This window comes from Phoenix dactylifera, chromosome 12 (assembly GCF_009389715.1).
Source record: "Phoenix dactylifera cultivar Barhee BC4 chromosome 12, palm_55x_up_171113_PBpolish2nd_filt_p, whole genome shotgun sequence".
Classification (NCBI taxonomy): Eukaryota; Viridiplantae; Streptophyta; class Magnoliopsida; order Arecales; family Arecaceae; genus Phoenix; species Phoenix dactylifera.
Genome location: NC_052403.1, coordinates 1,095,710 through 1,123,601, shown reverse-complemented (window position 1 = coordinate 1,123,601; position 27,892 = coordinate 1,095,710). Strand labels below are relative to the sequence as shown.

Below are 27,892 nucleotides of genomic sequence, written 5' to 3'. Positions count from 1 at the left end.
ATATTGGAATGGAAAGATTACTTGACGGGCCTATTTGAGACTTTTTGAAGAGGATATTTTTCCTATACATGGTTGAGAATCCAGGATAAGCCTGTTCTAAAACAAAATTTTACTAGACTAATTCATTAAAGTTAGAATAAGTTTTGATAATTATTTTTTAAATCTTATCGGAAAGTATTTTTGGTGAGAGTCTAAATTTCAGCTACTAAGGCACTGTTTGGAAAAGCCGTTGATAGTAGAGTTTTTAGAAGTAAAGCTATTGGAAGTAGAGCTTTTTGAAGTAGAGCTTTTATAAAAAACTATTTGCTATTTGGTAATTACATTTCTAAAGTGTTGTATCTGTTTGGTAAACAAACTGAGAAAATACTTTTGTATTACAAAATTACCATAAAGGACATTGCATAGTATTATACAAAAGAGTATAATAAAATATAACATATATTAATACATAAATATATGATATAGTATACTATTACTGTAATGTAATATAATATTATTATAATATAGTAATATAATATTATATACTATAACAATTTAATATAATGTTAAATTATTAATATAACATATCAATGTGTTATGATATAATATTATATTTATAGTATAATATAATAATAAAGATATAAATATTATAATATTTTTTTTGTACGGAAGAGAGTTCGATTCACGACTAGAATTTTTTGGGCTTCAGCAAATTTTTAGGTTTATAAAAAAATAAAATATATAATTATTATATTTATTTATGAATATTTTGGTTAAAAAAATAGTTTTTCGATAAAATTTAAAATAATTTTTTCAGAAACTTTCAAAATAGAGCTTTCTTGGAATAGACTTCTTAAGGAACTAGGCCCGATCTAACTCTACCTGAGTTACGGTTCGGTTCAGAAAAAAGATCAAATAAACCGAAAGCCTTGGAGCGGTCCGCCTGTTAGAAAAGCAAGTTCGGTTCCTTCTCCGGTGTCTATTTCTATTCGCCCTTACCTCCACTCTCTCACCATCGGACCATCCTCTCTCTCGGCCGCCGCTGGAGAAGGCAAACCCTAATCCCAAGCTCCGGCCGCGGGATCGGGGTTTGAGACTTCGAAGAGGAGGAGAAGAAGACGCAAGATATCGGCGTCTCAAACTCATCTCTCCACTCACATTCTTAAAACCCTAGCACCGAGAAGATCTTCTCCACGCCTACAACAAAGTGAGTAGCCTCCGCCTCAACGTTAAAATTCTCCTCTTTCTTCTGCTCTTAACCATGCGTCAGGGCAGGGAATAGATTCCGAGGCTGAAATTAACGTTGTTTTTTGTCCTGAGATGCCGGGGTTTTGATGATATTTTATTGGGTCTAACTGCAAGAAGACTTTTTTTTTTGTTTCTCCGTTACTTTTAATTTGCTGAAGTTTGTTTTTTTAATTGTTAGGCGATTTTTTTTAGCCCCCGCGTGGATGTAATTTTTTTTTCTTGGTTTCCTGTGATTTTTATCTTTAATTGAACGAACACCATCTGATTTAGAATTTATGCAGCTGTCTGCTGTTTCTTGGATTTCTACGCGTTAAGATTTGTATAAAAGAGGCGCCTTCTGTGTTCCGCCAACAAGTTCAGGGCTTATATTTGTTGTATGTACATTTGGAGGCATTTTTGCTAGTACTTCTGTTCTTATATATCTATATAAAATATATATCCTTTGGCATTTGTTCAAAATATAATTGATAAGTGAAGCATTAGTTGTGGTTCAGAATTGGTATGGCTCCATATAATATAAGTGTGTTGGACTTTGCTGAATATTTTTTTTCCATGAACGGATTACAAACAATTGAGTTTTGGTTGAGGGTTTTCTAGTCCTTCTGGAATCTGACCAATCTCAAGCCAAAACTGTTGTCACCTCTGTAAATGACATCCTGGTTGTGACCCCTTCCCTATGGAAAGTACATATGATTATTGTGGGAACATTGATCTGATGAAATGTGTGAAGCATTCCTGCTGAATGGTTCGTTTTAAGGACAAAGGACATGGTTAAGAGCGAAGGCAAGATGATAAGTTTTTATTGCAAGGGAGATGGTTATATCAAGCAAAGAACTCTTTCAACAGGAAACAAGTTTTGTAAAGTGAAAAGGCAAGTACTTGGTCCAAACAAGTGTTTCATTAGATGGTTTGGGACACACAAGCCTTATAGTGAACGTAGTAATGGAATGCAATGAGTTATACGTAATCATTTGGAATTTGGAAGAAGGCTCATCAAGATGAAAATTTATCTATGAACTTGAATAGAACTTAAGGTATACCTCGGAGCTGAAAATGAATCTGAGTTTGCTAAGTGCAGCATCCTCAAGTTGTTATGGTTACAAGGGAACATGTGGATTTTCAAAAGCCACAAGAGTCTAGAGGTGGCGCTGAAGGGCCAAAGTGCTAAACATATAAAGTTTGTTGCTCATGTAGTTATCTGTTGTTTGTTGTTCTATGCATTGAAATATATAATACAAGAGCTTCTTTCTGAGTTTAGCTCTTCGGCTGAGGGCTTTATTTGTTTGTGTTTTGGACCACCAGAGGCTGCTTTGCTCATAGATTTGCTCGTATTACTGCCATATGGCCTATGATACCCACTTATTGTTGCAATTGAGTTCATCTTTTCTGTTGTTTCTTATGAGATGGCGGCATTGTTATATATTCTATTGTTTTCATTAACTTAAAATAGAGAGAAGCTAGACAGCCACACCTGCTCTCACATGCGAGCTTCCCATGTCAAGAAAATCTGATTGTTATAGTTTCTTAGCAAAGTAATATTATACCAAAAGTACCCTTTATACTTCTTCCCTTTTTTTTAATCTCTTGTTGGACTGAAGACATCCAACATAGTGCTTCTGCTGTCATTGCCGCAATCCATTGACTGCTCTCTTCCCCTTGAATGGAGAACCTGAATGCAAAAACAAGCGGAAATGGAGGGAAATTGCACCAGATTGGAAGACAACCCAAACCCGCATATCCTCTGGGTCATGAAAACAAACGAATAAATATCATAGAAAAGGAAAAGAATGCCAAAAGGAAATATACCTAATGCATACTAGCATGAAATTTCTTGCAGCTTCAAAACACTGTATCCCAAATTGAAAGCAAAGAAAGGTTTTATTTTCCATAGATGCTAAATCAAATTTCTTGAGGCTCTTTCTTCCTTCTACAGGGGAAAAAGAAAAAAAAAGCTCTAGATATCTAGAACAAGATATTATAGTTCCATAAGAGTTTTTTTAGGATGGAGTCTTCTGAGGGAAAAATTGAAATTTTAGGTGTTTGCTTGTAGTAGAAAAAAATGGTTATATGTGACAGAAAAGGCTTTTGGAGGCAAAGAGAATGGATAGTCCTGGAGCTTACAATACTATGATCTTAGGCATGTTAAGTTGATTAATATCCCTTAAATGGTACCCATTAAAGGAGAGTGTTTAAAGATGATTGCATGGTTTGTCGTATCGGCCCAAATCAGGCGGTACAGGGCATACTGTACTTGTTCAGTACTAGTATCCTGTATGGGAGGTGTACCGACACTCGGTATATCAAAAAGATTCCGTACCATACTGTACTGATATAGTGCTAGTGTGGCACTGATACGGGGTTCGGAGCTGAGACGGCATGATTGACTGAAAATGAACATGAATTTGCTCGCTTCACCAACCTCCATAGGTTATGATTACAATGCAATATGTGGGGTTTTGAAAGTCATTAAGGGCTTGCCCATTACTTATAAAAAAAATCATTGAGGGCTTTGTGGTGATGGGAGGTGATGATGTTAAGAATATATACTGGTTGAAAATAAGTGTTGTTAATGTGGGGTTGAGCAATGGTAAATCTCCAAAGGAGAAAGATGGTGCCTTTTATTCTAAAGAAGGATTTCCAATGCATAGGGAAGGCATGATTTTGGAACTAGAGCATGTTCTATCCTACTAGTGAAATGCAAAAGTTTGTGGAGCTTTCATGAGGCCAGATGTACTAGAGGATCTAAAAGTTATATATTTAGATGAAGTCAAAGCTGGAATTTCTCGTTAGAGAGAATCTTGAAAATTTAGTTTTGCCGCAGAAGATAAGATTGCAATTATTGGAGAAAAAAGAGACGTCATCAGGTGAAGAAGATGGAGAGTCTGTGAGCTTACTTGCCCTACAATAACAGGCACTTTAGTTGATTTATGCCACTTGAAGGGGCATCTTTACAAAAGACAGAAAAGAATTCTGATGTTGGCTTAAAAAAAAATAGCCAAATTGATGATTGTCAGAAAGTGATAGTGTTCTTTTCTTTTGGAAAAGAGCAAAATAGGTATTAAATTCAGAAAGAGGTGAATCTAATTTGATCGTAAGAGGAGGGGTTGCCATGGAATGCAAAAAGGACTTGGGCCCTGTTTATAAGGAATGAGAGATCGAGGAATCTCTGCAATACTCTCTCAAAAAAAAAGACCAAAGTGGCGATTTATGCTTATGTGATGATGAAAGAGGAACTCATATTTACAACTGGGTTTCTTGCAATCAGAATTTGGCATCACACAGCCATGGGCTCACATGTAGAGAACGCAAGGGGCTAGTTGAAAGTCAACAGAGACAGGTTATGGAAGAGGAATGCAGAAAAAGAGAAGGGGTTCTTCGCATGTTTTTCCTACATTGCTTTAGCTGCAATATCTGGAAATTTTTTTCTTATGACCCTTCCCGAGGGAGGGTTCTTCCAAGAAAGAGGTTATTTCCTCCGATGTTAAAAAAATTTCGGCAGTCTCTTCTTATGTTCTTGTTACTTATGGATCTATTGGTCTTTAGCATGACTGTAGCCATAATGCACTTCGTTTGCATGGCTATGTTTCATAACAGTGCTAATAGGTCATTAACTAAAAACACAAACAAGTCAGATTGAAGGAAGACTCAAATCCAAAAGAATATTGTGATCGGATATAACCTTGAATCTGAACCTAGTAGAGAGGTTTATCTTTTTCCAGATTCAAACCCAAACTGAACTAATATGCTGGTTTGGTTAGCTTGAGTATTTCTTTTACTTACAGCCACATTAGATGTTGACACTGTTGCATCACGTTAGAAGGGCTGCGCCGTATATTTTTTGGCCATTTTTTGCAAAATGTTAGATCAAAGAAATGTAGAAATTCAAAAATATCACAAGGTTGGGATTCAAACTTTTGGATTTGAACCTATATTAGATGAATATGCCAATTTAACAGTTCATGTTGTCTATTGCTTATGCTAATAGACCAAATTAGATCTCTGCACTATTTTATTATGTAAGAAGGTTTACATCATATGTTTTTCAACCAATTTTTTCCAGGCCTAATCTATTTTTAGAAAATACAATTCTGTTATAAAAAAATTATCTTTTAATTTATTTTTTGTGTGTAATACTGTCATGAACATTGACCATTGACCATTTCTTTGCCAAACACTTGGTTGGCATTAGGAAGATATAGGCCAGCTTTTGCACTGCTATAGAAGTTAGGTAAGTGTAAATAGTTTTGTGTAATTAGATGGAACTCGATTAGAGATATTTTGAAGCAATGTATGTGCACAAAGAATGGGTTTTGGGCTACTCGAGTAATACCGAAGGGTTGTGTGATTCTATTGAGTTTAATAGAGTTGTTTTAGATTGGAAGTCAATCGATTATTGTTGCATGGAATAAGGGAGGTAAAAGAGAGAGTACGTGGGAGATTTTCATTAAGGATCTTTTGTCTTCTAGGTGAGAATCATAATGGAAGAGTTAAATGAACCTATAGAGAAGAAAATGCTCTTGCAAATTGGCTAGCTAAGTAGGGCTGTTAATGAGCCGAGCTGCTCGGGCTCGGCTCGGTAAAAGCTCGGTAGTCAAACGAGCCCGAGCCCGAGCCCAATATAGGGCTCGTTTACACTCGAGCCCGAGCCCGAGCTCGAGCTCGAGCAGCTCACAAGCCCAAACGAGCTCTAGTTTTCTACTGAAAAATCTTATTTCAGCACCATAATTCATAAAAATCTAATCACATAAAGAAAAATAACTTGTTATCGAGCCCGAGCCGGAGCTCGAGCCCGAGCTCGGGCTCGTTCTAGAGCTCGTAATTGAAACGAGCTTTACGAGCTCAAGCCCGAGCCTTTGCTTTGCCAAGCAAGCCTGAGCTCGAGCCCAAAATAGAGCTCGTTACCGAGCCCGAGCTCGAGCTTCTGTGAAACGAGCCGAGCTCTCCCAGGCTCGGGCTCGGCTCGTTGGCAGCCCTATAGCTAAGTCTGACTTGGTACTCATGGTGAGATGGAAATTTTCCTAGGGAATTTTGGGAGGACATGCCATCAACCAAGGTCTGTCGTCCAGTATTGTAGTCTGTACCGGTCAGCCGGTGACACTGTTCGATATGCCCTTGTGCTATTCCGTGCCGGGCCCATACCGACACAACAGAGAGGGCGAGGGAGCAAGAGAGGGAGAATTGGAGAGAGGAAGAGAGAGAGAGGGGGGAGGAAGGGAGAAGGAGGGAGTGGCACCAGAGGAGCCCCGAAGTGTCGGAGTAGGGGCTTTGCCCTTCGGACCCCTGTTTCGACTCCTCCCTTTCCTTCTCTCTCTTTTCCTCCCTTTCCTTCTCTCTCCCCCATCTGCCGGTTTATCATTTTGAATGCCGAAATCGTCCTGGTCTGCCGCCGGCATGGCTCTGTACGCCTTGAACCAGGCGGTTCGGGACGGTTCTGCATTCCTTACCATCAACTTTATATTAGGATTGTGATGCAATTTTGGATGTTCTTGTAACAAAAAAGGACTATTCATGGATTACGAGTAGGCCAAATGACATTTGTTCGATATAAAACCAAAAATGCACATGATGTTTTATACACACATTATGTCACATCTCATGTATGTTTATTTGGGAGTATACTTGCACAAATTATATATGCTAAATACTTCTGAGCAAACTACTTGGTTATCAAGTTTGGATCTGACAGCATCCAGGTTGGGACTGAGTAACAAGTTGGATGATGCGTGCTAGGTCCAGAAACTATTCCAAATGCCTCTTAAGTCTAAATTTTGTATTGACCCAACTTCTTGCTAGTAGGGGCTAGATTATGTAGTCATTTGATGCTTTTATCTTAACATCACATAGCCATTTGAGATGCCTTTTGGATTAAAAAAATTTCATTGATCTCAATCTTTCATTCTCTTGTTTACAGCCCATGACATTTTTTGCTATTCTCCCTCATACAGTGCGTGGTTCATTGATATATATCATTTTACCTTAAACATCGGAGGTTTTATAGTACATAATAATTCAGAAGACATCGATTATGTTTTGCTTTTTCTGGCAAGTGTACATTATGTGAGTTGTTTATAGTTAATTCTTGGAGATAAAAGTAATCTTTTCTGGCTGTGTATTTAGCTAGTGGTCTCCCTTATGTAATCTAGCACTCTCTGTTGCCTCATGCTGAAGATTCAATAGCATTTAGAATGGGCACTTATAAACATGTAGTGCTCTTTAAATTTGTATGCTTTGGTGTAGTCTTTTGATATCCAGCAGTTTTTTCTTGAAAACTTTGGTGTTCTCTAGTGTATCCAGTGGTTTATGTTTTTTTTTTGTTTGCGGGTATTAATGTGCCATTGTCTGTTGTGATGCAGGCTCCATTTGTGCCTGCTTTTTGGAAGTAAGCATTAGTAAATCTTTTTGCTAATCATGGCTACCTTCGCTAAGCCAGAGAATGCTTTGAAGCGTGCTGAGGGTAAGTGACTTTTGATTAACTCTCTCTTCTGCTGATGCTGTTAATCTGTTTCAATCTTGACATTTGCCAGTTTATTCAACTTATTCTTTTATCATCTGCAAATGGTGTTGCTAAGAGTTTTATGGTATAGAGTTTAGTCCAATCAAGAAGATTTACAAGACCAGTGGTTTTACATGATTGAAAGTCTGTTCTTTTTTTTTACCTTCATTTGGAGGCATTGTAGTTATGTTACTCTGAATTCATTCTCTCTATTTTCTATTGTTAGTCTTTTGTGGTCTGGTTGATTTTTTTTGGTTGGGTCTTTATACTCAGGCGTTGTATTTGCAATAATTGCTTGATGACGTGGAAAATTTATTTGCATGCTGTTTTCTTGAAAATTACTCACTTTCTCTTTTGCATGAAACCAGAATTAATAAATGTTGGCCAAAAGCAAGCAGCTTTACAAGCCCTCCATGACCTCATCACTTCAAAAAGGTACAGAGCATGGCAGAAGACCATGGAAAGAATCATGTTTAAATATGTAGAACTCTGTGTGGACATGAGAAGAGGCAGATTTGCAAAGGATGGGCTTATCCAATACCGTATTATATGCCAACAAGTAAATGTCAGCTCTTTGGAGGAGGTGATAAAACATTTCATGCAGTTATCCACTGAGAGGGCTGAGCAAGCTAGGAGCCAAGCACAAGCCCTGGAAGATGCTCTGGATGTGGAGGATCTAGAAGCAGATAAGAGGCCTGAGGACTTGATGCTGAGTTATGTCAGTGGGGAGAAAGGAAAGGACAGATCTGACAGAGAGCTTGTGACTCCATGGTTCAAATTTTTGTGGGAAACGTATAGAACAGTGCTTGAGATTCTGCGGAACAATTCGAAGTTGGAAGCTCTATATGCAGTAAGTCAGCTTTCTTTAATAGTTATCCATGAAAAATTAAGTTGCGTAGACAAATTTTCATCATTTGTCACCTTTTCATTTCAATCTTCTTTTCTTTTTGAGACATTGGCTAGAAGGCAAAGGTTTTTATATCTACATTCTGTTCGGTATCCTGTTAGAAGTGTTTCTGAAGTTTGAAATCAATCTTTCTTTAGTTCTATTTTTTCCCTTTTAGATTTCATTGCCCTTTCTGTCTGCGCGCATGCACATGGGTGTTTATTGCTATGCATAGTGCACTACTGTGCATGTTTCACTTACTCTCTTGAGAACCTATCCTCCATATCTGAACTGCCAATTTATTTGGGCTTTGCATGAATTTTAGATATGTTTGCATGCATTTGACTATTTTTCTCTTCTTCTGCCCACCCATACGTGCATGCTCACAGCTATTCATGTTGAACTTGCTTATTTCAAAATGTATTCTCCATGTCAGAACTGTCTATTTGGACTCTGCACAAATCTAAAGCATATTTGTCATGCATTTGACTATTTTTCTTATCAAGATCTTACATTCTGATTTTCAGTGGCTGCTGAAGCATGTGTCGTTAAGTCCCTTGTTAGTTTTAAAAACATAATATAATCATGCACTAACTAATAGAAATTTTGATTTATTGTGTTTTAAATTCTTATCTGTTTCATATTTTTCAACTTGTTTTGATTTTTGTTTTGTTGTTTGTGTTGCCCTTTCTTTTTCTTTTCTCTTTTTCCCTGTTCCTATTCTTTGTGTTGTTGGGGTGATGTTTGATAGCCTGTTGAAACTTGAAAGGAACCTCTAAAAAAGAATAGAAAAAAACTTGAGGAAAGATTCTGTCCTTGTTAGGATTGCCTTTTATCTTCCTGGTAAAAGATGTGATGGGAATGAGAAGTGAACATTTTATTATCTATGAAGACTATTCGTAACTTCATCTATTATGTTAAATTAATATTTGTGTGTGTGAAAGTTACTTGGGACCTTGATGCTTGTTGAATATCCCAATATTTTTTCCGTGCTAAGTTTCAAATTCTTACACATGAAAATTTAATGTTAGAGGTGGTTGGAATATTTGTGGTACCTGCGAATTATGTTGGAAGATGGATGAAAAGTATTCTCATGTACAGTCCTTTATGCAAAGTTGCTAAGATGTCTCGGAGATGTGCTTTGTGAAACTTCTCCTAATACCTTGCTGGATTTGGCTTCCATTCCATGTTAATTTGAAATTGGAGTTGTTCTAATATTATGGATGATCTAAAGATGGTGATGATGTCCTTCCATTGTTTGAGGTGTCATTGTATACGCATATGTGACCCCCCTGGCTGCTATGGAGGACCTAAGCGGGGTCTGCATATAAGGCCTAGGTGGAATAAGATGTTTTGTAGTGTTCCAGGTGCTCTCCTACTCCCTCCTATACATCTCTTGCTCACTTTTCCTTTTCCTCCCTCTTATTTTCCTCCTCCCCATCCTTCTCCACTTTGTCTGCCTCTTATCCTGCTCACCCTCCTTCAGTCCTTTGCCTTATCCTCCTCTCCTTTGCCTCTGCCACTTCTTTCTCCTTCTTCTCCTCTTTTGCCCAAGCGCCTATGAAGGTACCTGCATATCAACTGGGTACTTTATGGTACACTGACTGGTCATATATCATGGCCAATCTCTAGAACCTTTTTAGAGCCCGATCTTTTTCTTTTTCTAACTTCTCCATATGAGGTTGATATATGATAGGAAATATCTTAACTCTCAAGCAAGGTTCGCAATCTCGATACTTGATCCTGTACTGGTACCATGCTGATACAATGTTGGTTCACCTGGTATTAGGTTCAGTTCGGCATACCGAGACTTGATACCCCTCTTTGGTACTGTGTCTTGGTTCAATACTGATACTTTGCAGCAAACTGTATAGGGCACTACGTACCAGTACGGCGAACCTAGCATTAGCTATGTCAAAGTAATTGGTAGGAGTTATATGGGATTTATTCTAGTCCTGTCTTTTATTTTGCTTGTTTTGCCACTTGACCTTGTTGTTATATGTGGTCATCTTCAATAGGTTTTCTTTCTACAGTCATGCAATAGTAGTTCACAATAGATACAAGAAAATCTTGAAAAATATATGGAATTAGGAAATCTGAAAAATTAGTTAGTATTTTATCACATATATTAAAAGCTTGTGGGCCTTATTGAGATATTATCTACCTTGCCTGGGCAGTTGGTCTGTTTGTTTGTAAATTCCTGGTAGCATATCAAGGCACCGGCCTGTGTCATATTGTTAGATGTTACATGTTTTGTTGACAACTATTGGAAGTGTTATGGAGTAGACTATTATGCAGGGTTGGCGATATCGTCCCGAACCTCTCGGTTTGGGGCATATTGAGCTATAATGGGGCAGACCGGTACAATTCTGCATTTCGATCCAAGAAACTGGCGAGGGCGAGGGAGAGGGAGAGGGGGAAGGGGAGAGAGGAAAAGAAAGAGGGAGAGAGGGCGACAGAGAGAGAGAGGCGGAGGGAGGGAGGGTTAGAGCATGACTGCCAGTAAAAAAAATTAGAAAAAAAGGGGCCTGAAGCTCCTGTTTTGTTTGAAAACAGGTGCTCTGCCCCTGTTTTGGAACCACGGGGGTCCCTCTCCCTCTCTCCCTCCCTTGCTGGTTTGTCTTTGTTAGTCCATGCTGGGACGGCATAGCACTATACGGTGCCAAACCGTACTGCCAGCCTACTAGCATAGGTGCCGGTTCCGGTACCGCAAACCTTGCTTTCATATGTGCTAGCATGATTTTATACTTGTGCATAATCAATTATCCTGAACAGACTTTAAAATATGAATATTTTTAGTTCAAGATGATTGAAAGCTTTTTATTCTTTGACCCATAACTATATAATAATGAAAATGGGTTGAGCCAAAGCAATGTTGACACTACTGTGGATGGTTAAAATCTTTGAATATGCAAATTTCTAAAAAAATTAATGCTTCATTTTCAATGCAAAAGAATTTGTTTAAAATGCTTTTAGATTGCTTAATTTGGTCAAATAGTTTATGCATGTGACTGCCAATTTGTGGAACTATGTCCAAATGATGTTTGTTTTTCATTTTCCCATAAAAATGCCAATAAATGTCCATTGATAGTACTTCAAAGTTTGGCATCAAATTGTTCTTGGATAATCTATCAATCAAACTCTTCTTGCTGCACCAAATGGCACAAAAAATGTTAAATTGATCTTGCAAAAGATGGGTTTTTGTTATATTTCTGATGTTTCTGTTTTAATTCACCTGAATGCTAATTTTTATGAAATCTTAAAATGGATGCACATTTTTATCATCAATAATTCCATTTTTATTATAATTTATTCAATGAAGATGTTAAGTATGATTAAATGTTTTTTTGGCACTTTTAATGCATTCAGTGGAGATTTCTTGATAGATGTTTTCATGTTATATAATTTGATGGATGAAAATACATTAGGGGCAATATTTTTATATTGTGATTTATTTATAGAGTATTAATTTTTTTCATTGTATGTTCACAACCTTGATATGCTTGGGCAAATATGATTTAGGGGGTGGTTTTCTATTGGATTAGTTTAATACCTGACATGCTCATTTGTTCTGATGAAGCATTCGGTTTTCTATATTAGAGGACAATTGGTTTTTCAAGCAGATTTTCTAATCTGCAGTGTATCTTTCAGTATGCTTACACATTTTTATATGCCTGTGTATCTTGATAAAATGTGCAACTATTTCTTTGAACCTATTAATAATCAAGTAATGAACATGGTACTTTATATTGTAACTCAGAATGGGCATAATCTTGTAGAATTTCGAATGATTAAAGAGTCCATTACAGTATATTCCTATTACAAAAGATCTAGATCATGTGGCTGTCACTATATAAAGCAAGTCTTTTCGTTTTTTATCTTCTAGACTGGAAATTTGACTAGGGCATTCTCATCATGGTTGTCATAAGTCATTCTTCATTGTTTCAGTCTATTGTTATTTCTTTGATGTAAGCTATCAACATAAGGGAGTTTTTTAGATTTAATTTTTTTTAATGAATATTAAGAATTAAAAATGGGAAGATGAATTTTTGGAGTTTTTTCTAGAAAATTCTCAACATAAGGTATTTATTTTTCCCCATTTTTTAAACATGTTGTTAGGTTTTAGTATTGGAATCCTATTTTGCTGTAGGTTGGGTTAAGGGAGCACTAGAGTGATGTTGATCATGAGTTTGAGTGGTCGAGTTGTTTTTATGCTTAATGTTCTCGTCAGCCCAAATTTTGTAAAATTGGAATACATATTGAGTGAAAAAAGCTATCTTTTCACCTTCATGCATTACTTCTGTCCGCCAACTCGCATATTGTTTGTTAACAATGGACTGCATCAACTTGGAGTTAATGCAAGGTCGTTTCATACTCCTATATGTAAATCTGTTCGAGCAACACATTCATAAAAATACTATGGTTGCAAAGAATACTAACTTGAAATATTAACAAGTGGAAGCATGAAACAATGGGGGTTTTGTATTAAATTTAATTTTGATTTCTAAGCATGAAACATTTTGTCTTTTATATTCTAGTCTCATAGAAACTCTTGAGTTTATATTGTTCAAGAAACAGTTCATGATTTTGTAGGAATTGTTGTTAGGTAAAGGTTTGAAGTCTTATTCCTGTCACAGATGATATTGACTATTGAGGTGAGTTGTTACACTATCATGATTGCAGGTTTAGTGTGATTTTACAATTTTTATATATAGCAATCAGTTAGATATGGCTTGAACTAGTTATTTCTTCTTCTTCTCTCTTCTATCTTCTCCCCCCTATATACTCTATTCAATGTATTAAAATGTGGTGTGTGCAGCAGCATATGCAAATGCAGTCCCTTGCCTGCACCGTGTTGTTTATATGCGGTCATATCACATATGGACCAAAAAGGCAGTCTATGTAGCATTGCATGGTTGCATTCATGTCTAGCTGAAATTTTGTAATTGTACATGCAACCTGCTTAACATTGCCTGTGATCCTTTATAACCATAAAGTGGTTTCAAGCTGATGGTTAGGCTGGAGGAGGATTTTGCAGGCTGGGTGTAGGTAATAATAATGTTAATATGTTAATTATGCCACAATTATTGCTATTAGTTTTAAGTACCATAAGCACTATTGTTAGCTGTTACTAATATAAGTATTGCTATTATTTATCCAAAAAATTAATATTGTTTTTATTGTGTTTAATCTATTTTATTATTTTTAAATAGTTAAAAATGCTAACCACATGTATGCTTGGCTCACCCGCCTTTTAAAACTCCTTTTCATCTTCATTTTCATTTATTCTTTCTTCTTTGCTTCTTTGTCATGTGAGCCTTGGTGTGCAACTGGATAAATTATATATACTTACGCAGCACTCGGCTATTAATGCATAATTTTTTGTGGTTTACCATATTAAAAAGGCAGCAAAACCTTGCTGTTGCCAAGCAAAACTTTGGGCACCCAAGGATTCTTTGTTAGGCTTGTCCAAGGTGCATCTTGCATGCTATGTTGTGCTATACAGCCTTGTCAATATACCAAAGCTTGTCTTCATTCCCCTATGCTCATGGCCCAGTGCATGGATCATATGAGACCACGATGTTTTCAATCTTGTTTGTTTTGTGGTGTACTTATGTATGTGCTGCTCCTTTGTTCTACCATAACATCTCTGGTCAATGCCTAAATATGTTATTTGCTCAGAGTAGCAAGAACAACGACCACCATGTGCATGTTGCGTGGGACTTAATCTGATAAAGAAATGCATTGATCTGCAAAAATTCTTTTGAAAACACCAAAGTTATGTGCTTTGCCTCGCATTTTCATTTTAGTGGAATGGCGTTGTAAGATTGCAAGAGAAACTGTATGAGTGATTTGTAGATTTTACTATCTCAGTTGATTGTATGATACATGTCCTGAATCCTGATACAGTAATACTAATGTATGATAATTCAATTTGTCTAGACCCATGCACCAGTTGTATTGTGTGTGTATGTTCCTTTATGACAAACCTGGAGCAATAATGATGCATCCAGACCAAATCTTGGAATCTAGCTGATAAAAAGTGGAGCACGAAATTCCTGATGTTGCTCTACCTTCTGGTGTTGTTTTATTTATACAGTCTATCATAATAAACAATTGAAAATGAATGCATAAATAATGAACACTACCGACTATAATTTTTTGTTCAGATGTTATGATGATATGATTATTTGTGTATCTTAAACTGTAGCTCTGTGAAATCTAGAAATTTGCTTTTAGAATCTCGGCACGATTGTTCTTTTATGGCGAATTACCAATAGATGATTTCAGATAAGCTGTTTATTGATGTACTTTTATCTACAAGTGATAGAACATCAAACTTTAAGATGACATGCATGACCTAAGAGTTATTAATATATTTGTTTAGCATCACTTCTACCAGTTATCTTATGTCTGTTTCTTCGCTTCTTTTATGTAGATGACAGCACACCGGGCCTTCCAATTTTGCAAACAGTATAAGAGGACCACCGAATTTCGTAGGTTATGCGAGATAATAAGGAACCATCTTGCTAATCTAAACAAATACCGTGATCAGAGAGATAGGCCTGATCTCACTGCTCCTGAAAGCTTGCAGCTTTACTTGGATACAAGAGTAGAGCAGCTCAAGATTGCAACTGATCTTGAACTGTGGCAGGTTTGTGATGTAGCAACTTGCATCCTTGTCTGCACCTGTATTCAGTCACTTTGGTTTCTTATCATGGTCTTCTGTGATGTGTTGTTACAGGAAGCCTTCCGTTCGGTAGAAGATATCCATGGTTTAATGAGCATGGTAAAGAAAAGTCCAAAGCCATCCTTGATGGTCGTATATTATGCCAAATTAACAGAGATATTCTGGGTCTCAGAAAGTCATCTTTACCATGCATATGCATGGCTTAGACTTTTCACTCTGCAAAAGAGCTACAATAAGAACCTATCACAAAAGGATTTGCAATTGATAGCATCATCCGTTCTGTTAGCTGCACTTTCAGTGGCCCCTTATGACCGTAAGTATGGTGCATCCCATTCGGAGCTTGAAAATGAAAAGGAGCGCAATTTACAGATGGCAAGCCTTATCAATTTCACTCTTGATCCTAAACGAGAGAGTAGAGAAATGGTATGTTTTTTTAACTAATTATCATTTTACTCCCAGGTTTTGCAAATAGTGTAGTTTGCAGATCCTAACCTTTTTTTTTAAATTTTGCAGCTTTCACGCTCATCGCTCCTCATGGAATTGGTATGACTTGAGACATCATGTAATAGTGATGTTTTAGATATTTTTTTTGTTAATGTTTTCCTTGTGTTTATAAGCAGGCTGGATAGTACAATAGTCAAACATTTAATTTGAGGGGCAACTGATCTTTTTGATTTTGCATTTTAACTATATGATGGCTGCTTTGTTCTTATCTAACACTTTGTACAAGCCTAATTTTGATGTATTGCGTATGAATATCTCACTTCAGTGCATGTTGTGCTGTCTGTGCTGGTGACACGTGTGACACAAACACAGGTAAATACATGATTCGCAGGGGCAAAATTGATGATGGATTATGCACCTGTCCAGTAATTTCTGTCCTTATCTGAAATTATTTTCATGCTGAACTTGTATTTCACAGAAATAATTGGTTGTCATCTCTGGAAATTCCTTAAAAGTTGCAGGCATTTACTGCTTTTTTTATTAAGTTTTTTATAAACATTCATTCATTTTGTCTGTTGAAGACCAAAATTATCAATGAACTGGACTAAGTTTTGTGTGAATTGCTATCTATTTCCTTCTGATCTATATTTATGCAGGTTAATTGAGCCTTTATATAGGAAAACAGTAGGTTGTGGGCTCCGATGTAGATTACCCATTTGAATGCTGTTTGTACTATTAAGAGGGCATTCAAGCATTGGTTAAATTTAACAGCCCCTGCTAAATGTTGTGCTAGAAAATTTCATAGTACTTGCTGGAGCACAAAATGTGCCAAAACTTTTAAGATCACCACGTGTAACATTTAGAATCACACACCTTATTAGGATTCGTGTATCAATGGGGGATGTCATATGCTAAGTTATTGATACCCTATTTCACATGACGTTCTATCGGTTCCATGACTTGTCCGAGTCAGATATTAGGTTGGTACAGTACGGTACCATACTGTACATACACAGTAAGTAGTCTAATGCTGGTATGCCCATTTCCGGTCCAAATCTAGAGAGAGTCTGAATAAGGCGGTCGAGAGGGAGGCAGGTTATTTTGGGGTTGTGGGACTTAGTGGTTGCTATGATGGTGAGGAAGTGACTGCAGTGAGGAACCGGTGCATCATCATTCGTGCCGTCTCCAGAAGACAAGGAGACATTCAAGAGGAGGGCGAGGTGGAGATCGGAGAGATTAGAGAGGCACGAGGGTGTTATTGTCCATCATCGTCATCGTAAGACGAGGGACTTAGGAGGGCGAGGTGAAGGGATCCGAGGGGTGAGAGAAGGGCACTGGAGCATCGTCATCCATTGCCGTTGGAAGATGAGGAGGTACTAAGGAAGAGGGTGAGGTGGAGCGATCAGAGGAAAGAGAGGGTTGTGGGTTGGGATTGAGATGGAAGGGGGAGGCTATTTATTATGGGAATACTGTTTTGCTAGGAGAACTGGACAAGTACCGCTCGAAACTATGCGGAAGTAGTTGGTTTGGCCTGTTTCCTATTTTGAAAGGTTGAACCATCCGGGTTTGCTCTAGTTCAGTTTAGTACACCTTGAATGGGTAGCTCGGAGCAGTTCAACAAACCTTTATCATATTGATTTGCTTTGGTCAAGTTAATAGAGGTTTTTTTCTTGTATGTATTTTGTTCTTGTATACATTGCACAACTTTAGTAAGAAATGGATGAGAATTGCTCCAATAGAGCAGCTCTCTTAGAAATATATAGTAACCAGATGGTCTTCTCTTGTGTGATGAACTTGTATGCATTCAAGTTCTGAATTTGCTAACATGTGTACCTGTGCTTTGTAAATCAATCACCTAATCTGGCTAGTAATTGATGCATTCATGGAATGTCTTTGGTTGTTCAAATCTGTGCTTTATAAATCAATCATCTAATTTGGCCCGTAATTGATGCACACCATGAACGTCTTTGGTTCTTGAAATCCTTACTTTTTCAAAACCTCATGTTGTCTCTCGTGGCACTAACATGTATAGGATTCATTTAGCTATTTTTAAAGATTCAGCAACATAGCTTTCTGGCTTCTATATCTTTGTTACCTGGTATATAGATGACCTTCCGTGTATTATGTACTTGGGCTTGATATCATACTAAGATGATTCTGCAGCCTCAATATATCTTAAAAATCTTCTTTTCTTCGAAATAGACATGTTCATAGTTTCTGGTAAGCACCAACCAACAGTATATAGAGATTGAGAAGCCTGATTTGAGTACTAGTGTTTGTTTGTGAAATTATTACTCTTTGATTGGTGAGGAAGTTAAACGGAAAGCTAAAGGGGATTTATTGTTTAGCAATGAGTAGAAATTTGAAGAACTAAGAAGAAAGTAAAAGGCTTAAGTATTCCTTAACAACCATAAAATATTTCTTCTCTAGTAAGTGACAGTTGAGGATGGGCCTAGCGTTGGTCCTTTGGCCTTTTTTAAACAATTTTATACGTGTCATGAGTGCAATATGAATGATCATTTGAAGAGAGTATATGTTTGGGTTTGAATTTTTTACTAAGTCATTTGTCAGATGTTTAAAACCTATAATTGCATAAAGGGTGAAGATGACCCGCAAAATTTAATCAATATAAAATAAAGTGGATTTGTCTTATCTATTGAAGATATAAGGAAATTTTGCTAAAAATTTTAATATGTGAAAACATTTTGGATGACGAAACCAACATGTTTTGGTTAGTCTTCTCTAAAAGAATCTAAAATCACACTTTAATTAGATAAATATATTAATTTTTCATCAATGAGAGAAGTACAAAATTTGTCTTGAACCAGGAAAAATAAATTTAAATGAATATAATGGTAACAAAATTGGAAAATTACTTTGTTAACAAAGAGATTATTGAAAATATGGCCAATGTATTAATAGTGGATAGTAAGCACATAGTGGTTAGGGGGTTTCATAGCGAATATCGGGCATTATGCACCCTAAGCAAGTTGCTAAGTGTATCAATGTTTCTACTTATTAAATATCAATATTTGACGTCAATTTCATGTAAAGCATAATGAAAAAACATCAAGGACAAAGCTATAAAATACCACTTCAACATCATAACATCATTACATACATATAATGTTAAGATTCATTATCTAATGACAAATGTCATTCGCCAAACATGAAGGTTCGCATTCTTGGTACCAAACCGGATACTGGTAGTACCAGTGCCTTATCATACAATACCGAATTGTACATGTACACCATTTTTTTTGTTTTCAAGGTTTTAGGCTTTCTTTGTTTGGCTTTGAGTGGAAAATAGGGCTAAAGAATGGTGTTACTATATAATACATGTTATACCAAGGTCTATTGTGCCGGTACTGGGCACTGTACCAGTTGCCTGGTGGCACGATACCGGTTGTCCGGTGGCACGAGTTGGTACGGGCCGTATCGACCCCATACCGAAAGAGGAAACCTGCCGGAGGAGGAGAGAGAGAGATCGAGTGGGGGAGGGAGGAAGAAGGACCGGCGGCCGACGCAGGCCCGGGGGGGGGGGGGGGGAGGCCGTGGGGGCGTCCCCGCTCTCTCTCTCTCTTTCTCTTCTTCTCCGTCTCCGGCGGCGAACCGTTTTTTTATGCCGGAACCGTACCGGTAAGTTATTGGTATGGCTCGAAACGGGCGGAACCGTCCGAACTGGACGGTTCTGCATTCTTTGTGTTAAACTAAATATGACATTGAAAATGTAAAATATTTTTAATTAAAGGAATGGAAATGCAGCATGTATGCATCTGTCCAATTCCAAGTTAAGTGTCAATATCCCTCATGCATGTCTGTGTCACGTTCCTTGTTGGGCCTTGGGTCTTGATTCTAGACCTAGTATTATGCCCAACCAGGAATGAAGGAACATCTCACCTTTCCACTCTCTCTCATTCTTTATCCTCTCGTCCTCTCTTACCTTGAAACATAGGGAGATAAGGGTGTTGGATCCCTTTCACCCTCAATTATGGAGGCCCTGAACCATATGGAGCCTTATCAATTCGATTGGGAACCAAACATTTCTGCTTGGTAAGGATGGGCTCACTCCAGTTTGGGCAAAATCCCATAGTGGGACCATGAATAGTCTCGGATGTGGTTGGTAGGATATGGCGGTGCATGCAGTATTGCATTTCTTGCTCATAAGATGAAAATGTCCGCAATCACATAATGTCAACAATAAAACAAAGATATTCACAATTACATGATATTAACCATAGAAGAAAAATGTCCAGAATTATATAATATAATTTACCAAACAAAGCATCATCATCAATATATAACTGACTCCTCTAAAGTCTGGACAAAAAGGTCCAATGACAAATTGATGACTCACTCAGATCTTATCAGCATTTATATTTTGATTCTGTGGTTCTTTGACTTTGAAGATGAAGCAACTCTAGCATCTTTAGGTCGAACTTCCTTTGGTGTCCATGGTGGTATATAGACTGCAAAACATTGATAGGGGAGCATCTAAGATGGAGTAGCATGGAGAGAGCTGCTTGTTTCCTTCACTTCTCTTTCTCCCATTTCTCCCGTGCTCCGTTTGGCTAGGGCATGATATAACTAGAGCGATCCGTGCTTTAAACAACCTTTTGGACCGGTTGATTGCTGGATTGGTCCAATTAGAAACAAGTCCAGCTTGCTATGGAAAAAATTGCCTGCTTTGAACTCATAGCTTAGCAGCTGCTATAATGGGTTTTTGCCTGATTCTTCATCCTGAAGCGCCATATAGCACCACTGGGATGCTTAGTGTAGTGGTGTCATGTAGAAACCACTATAATGGCTGCTGTAGTGGCTGAATTTTGAACAATGATATTGATGACATGCAGATTATTGTTGTTCATGGGAGTACGAAGTCGTATGTCAAATGCTACAACTTAATACCTTTTTAGACATTTCTGTGCTTTTGCAAGATAAATGGCTGATGTCTTCACTAACACTCTTAGATTCATCAACCTGGATTACCTGCTTGTAATTTTGGAGGCTGGATGTTGGAATTGATGAGTTGGATCATATGATGCCATTACTTTGTTGCTTTACTCTTTTGTTTTACATAAATTTCTTTGTGCTCAAAGTGGGTGGAATAAATATTGTTTTACCTGCAGCAGTCATTATCTATCATATAACTCTTTAACTCAAGGGGAAGTAATTTTATAGTTTGCTGGTGAAATAATCTTAGATTTTGCTTTGCTCATTGCTCTTCAATAAAAATGCCTCAGCCTGCAGACCAAGGTTGGCCGAACGGGTACTGAGACCCGTATCGGTCGACATCCGGTATGGGTCGGTACCAATTTGAACTGCGTTGAACCAGACGGAACCGTCCCGTTCTAGCCGGTTTCGGCTAGAGCCAATTAGATTCTGGCCCCCTAGGGATCGAAACTGTTTTTTATTGCGGAGATCAGGTCGGCTCGGTTCGGCTTTCCTTGCTATAGACCAAGCATTGGTCTTCTTGGCTGTGGGATTTCTTTTTGCCCCTATAGCATTGAGGCACAAAGAGCATTGAAGTCCCCATCAAAGCCTACTGTATTGGTGTTTAAGCAAATTAAGCGCAGGACTAGACTGGACTGTGTCATTTGTTTGATTAGCATGTGTTTTATAACCAAGTATGATTTTTTAGTAAACATATTGTTAGCTTAGTAAACATATTTTGCTGCAGGTCACTAAAGGTGTAATGACATGTGTCTCCCAAGAAGTGAAGGATCTCTACAATCTCTTGGAGCATGAGTTCCTTCCTTTGGACCTTGCATCAAAAGTTCAGCCGTTGCTTACTAAAATTTCCAAAGTTGGGGGCAAGCTATCGTCAGCCTCTTCTGTTCCAGAAGTGCAACTAGCACAATATATCCCTTCTCTCAAAAAGCTCACTACATTGAGAGCACTGCAGCAGGTTTTTTTTTTTTTGTTTTTGTTTTTTCTGCTTCTATTAGTGCCTTCTCTATAATTACTATGATGTCAGAATCCGTGTATATAATTATATGTATTCTGCCTTTATTTTTTTCAGGTTTCTCAGGTATATCAATCCATGAAAATTGAGATGCTATCAAAGATGATACCCTTTTTTGACTTCTCAGTTGTGGAGAAGATTGCAGTTGATGCTGTTAAATATAATTTTGTTGCTGTGAAAGTTGATCACCTGAAGGATGCTGTTCTATTTGGTAATGTGGTATGTGCACGTTTTTTTTCAAATTTTTCTTTCATGTGGTGTTTAGCTTAGCTCTCTTATGTGCATTAATGGATAGTTGGATGCACCCTAAGTTTTACGAGTGGCAATTGCTTTTTCTCATAATGCAATTGACTTCTGGATATGAATATCTACGATATTCTTATGCTGTCCATATGTTTTTGTTTCTTACTGATAGGCTGTGTTTTGCTCACATTCATGTGGTAGTATCTTGTCTTGGCATGCTACCTCACATCTTCAGCACATGCACAAGTCTTATGTTTTTTCTCGCATATTCTTGTTATGGTTCTTTCATCATGCATGCACATTTTGTCTGCAAGAAAGCACCAGATATGTCAGTTGGTTCTAAAGTTCTTGATTCAATTCTAATCTGTTGTAATTGTGTCCAATCCACTCTTTTGTCGACTATTTTGATTTTCTTAAGGGCATGAATATGATTTTGTTTGATTTTGCTTTGAGTTGCAAGGCTTTGCATGATCCAGACCCTATGTGAAATTGGTTCCTTACCCTATCCAATTTGTCGTCCGAGTTAGGTATTATTCATGTTTCTTTAGGTGTATTCAACTTATTTATCAGCAGCCATGAATTTCATGATTCTTAAATCTATTTGTTTTTATGCCTATGAGCATGATTGCTTGACTTATGAATATCTTCTGTACAAACCAATAGTCTTAAGGTGGTGGATGCTTATACGAGATTACTTCCTTTAAACTTAGTTTTCTATTGCATTTGCTGTATAGTTGCTTTCCAATTTCTTTCACATAATTGATTCCATAGGCAGAACTTAGAGGCGGTGATGTGAAGTTATGTTTCTATAGTTTTTATATAGACACTTATCGATGTGCATTTGCATGGTGCAATACAAAATAAATAAATGTATTTTTCATCTTTCAGTGATTCTTTTGTGCTTTATGGATCTTGATTGTGTTGTCATTGGAAACAACAATCTATGGCAGTGGAATTAGCATCTTCTACATGTGCTTTGTTATGCACTTATTACATATGGCCTTACTGTTGATTCAAGCATGTTTTACATTTTCTAGATACTACTGTTTTGCAACTCTTCTCTTTATTCTCCTCTCTCACTCTTTCTGTTTCTTACTATGACCAGCATTTGCTGTGACCGATGTTTTTGGACTTATGCTTTGCTTTTGCCCAGTTCATATGAACTTTTTGAGGTGCAATCTTGTTATATGATCCTTGATAATATTTCAGTTAGAATTTTCAAACTTTCCAGGTACTGGGAAATGCTTGCAGTTTGCATTAAACATAAGCATGTTGCATTATGCTTTACATTATGTTTAACATCATATTTGTGCATGTATATTCTCCATTGACAAGAAAATTGTTATGATGCTTGGAATAAACTTGAGCATATGTACGTTCATAAACTTAAGTGCATTCACTGTTATTCATACGAATTGATTTGATGAACTTATGACCTGCTTTTCCATCCTTCCAGGATTTTGAATCCGACAGGCTTTGTGATCACCTGACCACTCTCACTGATTCTCTTAATAGAGCAAGGAGCCTGATTTATCCACCAGTGAAAAAGCAATCCAAACTGGGTGCAAATCTACATGGTTTAGCAGAAATAGTGGATAAGGAACACAAGAGGCTTCTTGCCCGAAAATCAGTAATTGAGAAACGCAAGGAAGAACATGAACGCCATATGCTGGAAATGGTATATATCAGATGATTTATTTACAAATAAATATCTATTCTTATGATGCCCAAATAACTAATATATAGCTATGGATGGTATTTGTTTTTTAAGGAACGGGAGGAAGAATATAGGAGATTACAACTTCAGAAGCAAACTGAACAAGCAGAACAGCAGCGGCTTGCTACTGAGTACTCCCGAAGGGAGGAGCAGAGGATTCGCCGTGAAATAGAGGAAAGAGAATCTCAAGAAGTTCAGGTCTTACTTCAGGAAACGGGAAAACTTGCTAAAAGGAAGGGAAAGAAACCTTTGCTTGAAGGGGTATATATGCTTGTCCATGTTCTTTTTGTACAATAGAAAATATACAATTACCAGGAATCCTGCGACTTGCGGGCTACACTTATTAATTCTAATAACTAATTGTTGATCATATTTATTGGAAACTCTAATAAGTCATAACAATTATGCTAGTTTTAAATAATGCAAAACTTTGCATGCTAAAGGAGGCAAAAGGTGGACTGGCTAATGTTTGTGACATCACCAGATGATTGATCTTTTTGTTTGCTGTTTTAAATTTCCTTCTTGTTTAATTTTTACTCTTTCCTTTGTTATTTTATATATTTTCCAGCCATTGTTGATTAATTGGTATTTAAAACGAGAACTTCTTTCTTTTTATCTTTATTGAGCAGCCATTCTGGCCTCAATTTTTTTAGAACTCAAACGAAATCTCTGTTATATATATTTGTCATGTCATTTCTCTGCCTCACAAGGCTTATTCTTCAATTTGTTTGTCTACTATAGCTTATGCGTGTTTTTCTATTGCTGATTGGCCCTCTTCCATTCTCTCTCTCTCCCTCTCTCTCTCTGTGCATGTGCGCGCCTGTGCATTATTTGCGCGTGACAGTGAATGAAATTTATTGGTTTTTCTCTGAAAGTTTTGAGATGTTCTTATGACCTGCAGGATAAGCTTACAAAGAAAGACTTGCTTGAGTATGCTGTGAGTGAGCAAGTGAAAGGGCGTCAGGAGATGGAGAAGAAACTGCAGAAACTAGCAAAAACAATGGATTACATGGAGCGGGCAAAGAGACAAGAAGAGACCCCTCTAATTGAGCAGACATACCAACAACGCTTGGTGGAGGAGAAAATTCTTCATGAACATGAACAACTGGTTTGCTTTGCAATAACTTTTCTTGTGGTCTATGTTATAGGTTATATTCGGAGTTTTCTTCTTGTTTATGAAAATATATTGCTTTTTTTGCAGAAAGAGATAGAGCTGAGCAGGCAGCACCATGCAGGTGATCTCCAAGAGAAGAACAGACTCTCGAGGATGTTGGACAACAAGGTTTGCTTATCCTACCATGAAATCCTCATGCTTTGTGATTCTTGGGCAACTCTTGAATTAGAAAATTGTGTTCCATGGAAATGATATTAGACCAATTTGTGGATTTTTGAAGTACTAAATTAATATTTCATGTTCAAAGATAAAATTAATAAAGGGAATTTCTGTCCTTTTTCCAGTCTTGCTATTATAAATTTTAATGGCAAAGAGAGATGTTTAAAACCAATCCATAATAAGAAACAAGGCCTGATGTTCATTGGATATTTGATTGTTCCACCACAAGAGTTGGCTGTGCCATCTCATCTTGGGATACATGATATGCATGATATGTGTCCGGCATTCTCCTAGAGCTTTCGATATTTCCTGCATCATGCAGATCTTTAGTCAGGATGGACGGCCAACACTGTCTTCTACTGTCTGATGGTCTACTAAGCATCATACATACCCTGTTCCCTCTATGAAATGGACCTTGCTGGTTGATCAATGACTTGACACTGTGATTACATCTAACTGAATGATCAAGGAATTGCTCAAAATGTTCTTTTAGTTGTAGGCATTCGTAGGATTGCCATGAGTCATCACCTCCGAAGCTTGTCCGAAATGGGGGTTGTCTGTATAGGTTGACAGCCATTTATAAAAAGCTTGTTAAACTATGTTAACAAAAACAAGTTCATTATGTGTGAATACTAGGGCATCCTTGTTTGATGGGATGTCCCACCACATAGTATCTTGTAGCAAGTTCAGAAGTAGCACTAATAGGAATGCTTGGTGAATGAGGATTCACCATACCGAGATCTTGGGACCAAAGCTTGATGGTTGTGGTTCTAAACTTCTAATACTAGAATACCTTCAGGCATAGCAGTTCGAAAAATATTACCATAATTTATCATCATTTTACTTTTTATATCCTGTCTCTAAATTAATATAATATAATGCAGATCTGCTATTTCTTTGCTGGTACCCTATTTTGATAGCCAGAGGTGATTTATCCTGACTGCTGGATTTCTTGATCAATATATATTTAGTATGTTGCTTATAGTGATTGAGCAACTAATATTCCTACCTTAGTTATCACATAACTGGGGATTTTACGGTTTGATGCCCAGTAATATATTGCATTACATAGTGGGTACCCAGTAGGAGATATCAGTTGGGACCTGACAAGTAACAATAGTATCAAGCAGGGTATGCCGTACCGGCCGGTACGAACTGGTTCGGGCAAGGACCGATACCGGATCAGTATGGGATCCGATATCAGGAGTTTTTCATTGAAAATTGGCTGGTACGACTGCCGTACCGGTACAGACCGATACGGAACTGGTACGTACCGGTTCAGGCTGCCACCGGTACGCCGATTGGTACTGGTATGGCGTCCGGTACCGATACGGCGGACTATCAAGGTTTTGTATTATTAGAAGAATTTGAAGAAATGTTAGATACATTATACAAGAAAGCCCTAATTTCCTCCAATTGTGCTTTAGGGCAGAGATTAAAATTTTTTCTTCATTTATCATCGAGCAATCTTGCTTGCCATGAAGAATGTAATAGAAAATAACTTGTTGTAATAGCAAATAACTTTCCTGTTTGTCGGAGGAAACATTCAGAACTGCTCCGTCTATGTGATGTTATAATTTTTTTTTCCTTTTCTTTTTCTATCTACTGTTTTGCAAATACTTTGCTCTTTTTGTTGCCAGGCTATCTTTCGGGATAGAATAGTTAGTTGCCGTGAAGCAGAATATAACCGATTAAGGAAAGAGGGGGAGGATCGTATCAACCAGCTTGTAGCAATGAGGAAACGTGAAAAGGAGATTAAACGTAAGCTGCTCTTCTATATTAAGTCCGAGGAAGAGAGGCTGACCAAGCTGCAAGAAGAGGAGGAAGCTCGGAAACGTGAAGGTATTTGTTGTTGCTCAATCTACATGAGCCCCTATGACCGAACACCATGTCAGACTCATGAACATCATTTAAGCACATTGGATAAGATAGTGTACCCAAAAAACACCACTCTGGTAAAACAATGTTTTAATGTTCTAGAATTTGTCAACAATCTCGTTGGGGCTGAGCTTAAATGGGGAAGAAAGCTTTTTTATTTGGATCTTTGTTAGATTGGCTCTGAATTCTCTTATTCTTTATCTTGCAGAAGAGGAGAGGCAGAAGAAGGAAGAGGCAGAGCGGAAAGCGAAGCTAGATGCAATTGTAGAAAAGCAGAAGCAGAGGGAGAGGGAATTGGAAGAGAAAGAAAGGTTGAGAAGAGATGCCCTACTGGGAAAGACTGCTGAGCCGCCATCTCGACCAACTGATCATGTTTCTGGGCCACGCCTTTCTGAGCCTGTTGCTGCTGCCGCCGCTGCATCAAGTGCCGGGAAGTATGTGCCAAAATTCCGACGCGAGAGGGCCGAGAGCCTACAAGCAGCCCCACCGGAGGCCGACCGATGGGGTAGGCAGGATGATCGGCCACCCCACCTCAGTGATAGGTGGCGGAGTGATGATCGTCGACCCTCATTTGGTGGCAGTGGCTCTAGATTGCCGTCCTCATCGTCTTCCTGGTCTTCATCAAGGTCGCGCAGTTGATGCGCTTGAGCCTAGGTGCATGCCAGCTGAAGGAGTGAAACTAGATGTTTTTTTTAAGTTTTTGGTGGGAATCGAGGTTGTGCATCTTATCATAACTTAAAAAGTGCGGATCATCTAGAAAGGCAAGTTGAATTTGGAGGCTATCTATATTGCCGCTAATTTTTGCAATCATGTTTAAATGAATTTGTTTATTGATACCTTAAGCTGCACCCAACTGAATTTATATGCTGATTGTTTTTTGTAGCCCCCTTTGAATGAACTCTGGTTTAGCTAATGGCCTTTGTTTGGGACATTCTAAAGTTCTTGGTCTCAAACTTCTCGTGCTGACATTCTAAAATTGCAGAAGAATATTGGAGGCTTTTTGTTGCAAATTCTG

General features: G+C 37.7%; 1 protein-coding gene across 1 annotated transcript; it reads left to right on the top strand.

Moving 5' to 3' along the window:
- The first annotated feature begins 948 nt into the window (after positions 1-948).
- Positions 949-27,808, top strand: LOC103703468 (eukaryotic translation initiation factor 3 subunit A-like). The gene is made up of 14 exons (XM_039132236.1): positions 949-1,186; positions 7,581-7,681; positions 8,089-8,570; positions 15,046-15,261; positions 15,352-15,720; positions 15,811-15,840; positions 21,422-21,649; positions 21,764-21,925; positions 23,406-23,627; positions 23,721-23,927; positions 24,568-24,774; positions 24,868-24,948; positions 26,640-26,841; positions 27,086-27,808. Exons 2-14 carry the CDS (start codon positions 7,636-7,638, stop codon positions 27,514-27,516), a joined length of 2,883 nt encoding a protein of 960 aa, XP_038988164.1. The 5' UTR covers positions 949-1,186; positions 7,581-7,635; the 3' UTR covers positions 27,517-27,808.
- Positions 27,809-27,892: the final 84 nt, after the last annotated feature.

Excerpts from the sequence above, each read along its gene's own strand:
- LOC103703468 (XM_039132236.1), top strand. The coding sequence starts at position 7,636 with ATGGCTACCTTCGCTAAGCCAGAGAATGCTTTGAAGCGTGCTGAGG. Across the intron at positions 24,775-24,867 it reads TTCATGAACATGAACAACTG|AAAGAGATAGAGCTGAGCAG; the intron begins GTTTGCTTTGCA and ends CTTTTTTTGCAG. Across the intron at positions 24,949-26,639 it reads CGAGGATGTTGGACAACAAG|GCTATCTTTCGGGATAGAAT; the intron begins GTTTGCTTATCC and ends TTTTGTTGCCAG.